The sequence below is a fragment of the Juglans regia genome, unplaced genomic scaffold (assembly GCF_001411555.2).
Source record: "Juglans regia cultivar Chandler unplaced genomic scaffold, Walnut 2.0 Scaffold_48, whole genome shotgun sequence".
Classification (NCBI taxonomy): domain Eukaryota; kingdom Viridiplantae; phylum Streptophyta; class Magnoliopsida; order Fagales; family Juglandaceae; genus Juglans; species Juglans regia.
In genome coordinates this window covers 11,249-15,767 of record NW_023359648.1, presented here as the reverse complement: position 1 = coordinate 15,767, position 4,519 = coordinate 11,249, and the positions used below count along the sequence as shown (strand labels likewise).

Below are 4,519 nucleotides of genomic sequence, written 5' to 3'. Positions count from 1 at the left end.
AAACCATGTCTAAACTCACTGTATCAAGACCTCTTAAAACTATATACTAAATCATCAAAGTAATGGCACAAGCTTTTCAGTGAAATTATTTTAGCCGTATCAAAAGGTCAAAATTGATGCCTATGCTCCTTGTTCTTGATTATTAATAAAATTCATCGTACCTATAAATAAATAAAGGTCAAGTTAAGGAAGCAAATACAAGATAGCCCTTTTTTTTTTAAGGTTGACGAAGCTGTAAAGATAACTATAGGGTCCTCCCCATGTAAATTCATCACATTCTTATCTTCCACATTAATCAATGACATTATTTCGGCTAATCTACAGCAAACAAATCTTAACGAGCTCCACTCGACGACATACAACCAGCTTGGGATAACGTATCAAAATCACTAGCCAAGCCACTTGATAATTTGGCAATGCAATGTCAGAAAGAATGCAATAGTACGGACCTGTCGACGCTGCGATGCTCCAATTCAAGATCAATCTTCCTCCAATCTTTACCTCGCTCCTCAAGCAAAACCTCCCTAGGCTTGGCATCACCAAAAGGATTCACCTTAGGCCTCGGCTTGACCACATTCTCAAAAACCTGCTGCAGCCCTTGACCCTCAGAGTGGCTTGACTGTGCACTGGAAGGCCTGCTCGAGTGAGCACTTGTCGGTGTACTCGCTTTCTTAGCCTCAATATCCGATTCCATCTTCTTCCAATCCAAACCCTTCTCCGCTAAAACCTGCTCCCTAGGGCGTGCTGCACCAAACGGGTTCGGCTTATTCGAATTCACCACGACCACCGGCGTTTCATTAACGCCCAAATCCCCTCTAGGGGGATCAAATACCAATCTAGGCCGTTCCCGGTCGCTCTCACGAAACCCTCCGCCTCCTCTAGTCCAGCGTTCGGGCTCCTGACCTGAATCTCGAAATCCTGAGCCGAATGTGGAAGATTTAGCAGAAAGAGGCTTTTTCCCAACCGCCCAATTATCAATGTCATCAGCCCTCGACCCGCCACCAAGAGACCCGTACCGATTATTCCGACCCGATTCGAGTGAAGGTGGCAGAGGTTTCTTCGTCAAGGCCCAGTTGTCGACCTCGTCCGCCCTCGAAGGCTGATCCAAATCCGAAACCCTAGACGGAGGGGGACCCCTACGTTCCTGATCAAATCCACCATAGGGCCTACGGGAGCCACCGCCCCAGGAACCATCTCCTTCGTCCCGGTCCCTGCCCCGGCCCGATAAAGAACCGGACCGCCCGTACGAAGAGAACCCGCCTCCGAGCCCACCGTACTGCATTTCCTCGGCAGAGCGCTCTTTGGGACCGGTCGGGAGCCGGAGCATCTCTTCGGGGGTCAACCCTTGGTTGTTTTGGGTTGAGCCGCGGCCACCGGACAACGCGGAGTAGGGGGCCATGTTGAACTCGGATAAGGTCATCTTCTTCTTCTTGGGCTTGGCGGTCGCGGCTTCTTTGAGGCTAGGGAATTTCTGGGACGAGGACTCGGCCGCAGCCGCAGCAGCCGCCGCAACCTCGAGCTCTTCGGCTTCGACATCGGCGGCCCAGGCTCCGATGTTACCCCAGGGTTTTGTCGACATCTCCTTTCTGGCTCAAGATCTGGCTACAAATAGGAAGAGAGATAATAAATGGGAAATCGTTGGTTTACGCTCTTTTTTCCTTTAATGTTCTTTTTCAATTATTGTGCCGGGGCTCCTTTAGTGGAGCCGGAGCTCCGGGAACATGAGAAGAAGAGGGGATTACAGAAGACAGACAGACAGACAGACGGGGAGGGAGTGTTTAAGGTTGTAGTGCGGCGAAATGAGGTTGTGAGGAAAATCTAACGTTGGGCCAAAGCAATTGCGTCTATTTCTTTTTGGGAAATGATAGATGTACCGCTGGGGATACCGCTGGTAGCTCCCGCTACCAATTTTTTATTTTTTTTTTAATTGTTTTACTTAATGATTAAGTTTGTATTTTTTAATAATATTATTATTTTTTTATTTCTTTTTAATATTAAAAAATATAAGTTTATATTTTTTAATAATATTATTATTTTTTTATTTCTTTTTAATATTAAAAAATACATATATAAAAGGAAAAAAAAAAAAAAACAATCCAAGACCAACAGTGGCTCCCAACAAGAGTTGGAAATGGTGGCTGTAGAGCCCTCTTTCTTTTTTGGATTACCCTTCTGCCATCTGAGATTTATTTATAGGGAAAAGTTATGATTACTGTTGGGAGCTCCGGTTTGTAATTTTTTATTTTTTTTTAGTTTTTTATTTTTTGTACTTTATGATTAAGTAAATAATTTTTAATAATGTTGTAAATTTTTTTATTTTTTAAAAAACTATTTAAAGATATTAAAAAAATCTTATAAAAAAAAGCAAAAAACTAAAAAAAGCACAAAATGCATTAGCGGAAGGCCCTAGCGGTGGGCGTCGACCCACCCTTATTTATAACTGTATTTCTTTTTTTGGGATAATTCATAATTGTATTCTTATATTTAGTTCAATTCGTTAATGATAAATTTTATTTTTAAGTCTCTGCCTAGAAATTCTTATTATATGTAATAATTTAATTTGAAAAAATAAATTAAATTTAAATTTTACAAATCAAATCTTAATATTTAAATAATATGAACACTTGAATGATATATTCTATGCATCGCTTTCATTATTTGGTATTACACTCATTCTTTAGTATTACTATCTTCCAATATAATTTATTGTTTATAAATAATAATAAAAATTATAAATTGGTTTGAAAACAAACTCATGATTATATCAATATCTAATTATATTTATGTAATCCTTTTATTCATATCTCTAATTGAAATTATGTAGAAAAAATGTCACAAATGAGAGTATGTTAGAAAAACAATATGTGAAAAACTAGAAAGACAAGTATTATAACTGTGGTACAAGAAGATATTGGTCATATACTTATCATGCAAAAACATTTAGGTCCCGTTTGGATTGAGAAATCATCTCATCTCATTTCATTATCATAACTTTTTCAAATTCTCATACAAAATATAATAAAAAATTAAATTTTTTCAAATCTCAAAATAATAATAATATTAAAAAATAATATTCTAACAATATTTTTTTTAACTTTTATCTAAAATCATATCATATCTCATCTCATCTCATCTCATTATCCAAACGGAAGCTTAATAGACTTTTACGGAACCTCCGAAAAAGAAAAGGAAAAATGATCGAAATTAATTTTGTTGATCACATGGATGTAGCAAATCATCTAGTTTGTTGTTTCCACTTTCTTCATAAACTCCAACAGAAACGTTGATATTTTGATAAATATTTCCACAATTAATTTGCTTTCTTTATCATACTATCGTGAAGAACTTATATTGTTATCCCTTAAGAAATCAGAAGATTTTGTAACTAAGCCTAATTATCCAAGCATTCCCTTTTAAGGTTATTGTTGAATTTCCACCATTTTTGCAAAGAATCTATGGGAATATATGTGGGCCAATATATCCTATTCATAATTGCATTTGCTAGACTTATGACCTAATAATTAGATTTATAGACTCAACTTCCTTTTCTTTTTTCTTTTTTTTTTTAACTTATACACTCAATTTCCTCATTATCTAATCAAGTCTATTTGTTTTGTTTGGATACTATAGGTAAATCTAAGTACCAACTTTTGGTTATTATCGCATATTAATCGGATTGATGTTGAATTTCCTTTTCCATAAACCTATTTCAGAATGATTAGTTTAATCATTCATTAAACTACTTCAATTAATTGTTAAATGATTTTTTATGAAAAATATTACTTGTATGTGTTTAGGAATTTATAATTCAACATGATACATTATTAGTTTAGGTCAAACTACCTCACTATAATGAATATTTCTTGTTATATAACTTCAACTTGTATTTTGTCAATGACCAAAAAGTTTTTACCTTTGCATTTTTAGTTTTATAGTGCATGTTCCCATTGGACCCCTAACGTACTAGGATGAGTTCTCAACCTTTGGCATGGAATTTGAATTGATTCTGATTAACATTTTAATAGTAGATACACTGAGTCTTTAATTGATGGTATTTTTAAAGCATGCAAATATTATCATATTGATAAAACGATCTTTCTATCATTAAGGAGAGAAAAGTTAGCAAGAGAACGTAGAGGTGCTACCTAGCCTTATCTACATGAGTGAGTAGCCACCCATTCCCCCCACTTGGATGGAGAGTCATTTTTGCCCCTCACACCCTGTCCCTACCTCCGTATACTCTCTAGCCCCATCCGTTAGATGGGCGAACGGGTGGCACAGTCCATTGGCTATATCTCTACCTCTATGCACCACTTTTTAAGCCTTCTTTTTATCCAGTAAAAAAAAACCATAGTCATGCACAAGGGGTGCACCATGGAACGTGACAAGGTAGAAATCAAACCACCAAAGGGATGGCCACCACCTCGATCTGGGCTGCCCAAAGGATTGGCCAACGATCGCGCCACATGGTGGCCCTTGGCGGCCACCCATAGGGCCACCCTCCACCCTCTACTAGGCG

At 37.5% G+C, this 4,519-nt stretch overlaps 1 protein-coding gene across 1 annotated transcript; it reads right to left on the bottom strand.

Annotated features, from left to right (window-relative positions):
- Positions 1-100: 100 nt before the first annotated feature.
- On the bottom strand, positions 101-1,834 carry LOC118345805 (eukaryotic translation initiation factor 4B2-like). Its single transcript, XM_035687034.1, has one exon. The coding sequence runs from the start codon at positions 1,577-1,579 to the stop codon at positions 425-427; it is 1,155 nt and encodes a 384-aa protein (XP_035542927.1). The 5' UTR covers positions 1,580-1,834; the 3' UTR covers positions 101-424.
- Positions 1,835-4,519: the final 2,685 nt, after the last annotated feature.

What these genes read in the sequence shown, in the direction of transcription:
- LOC118345805 (XM_035687034.1), bottom strand. Translation starts at nt 1,579, where the DNA reads ATGTCGACAAAACCCTGGGGTAACATCGGAGCCTGGGCCGCCGATGTC.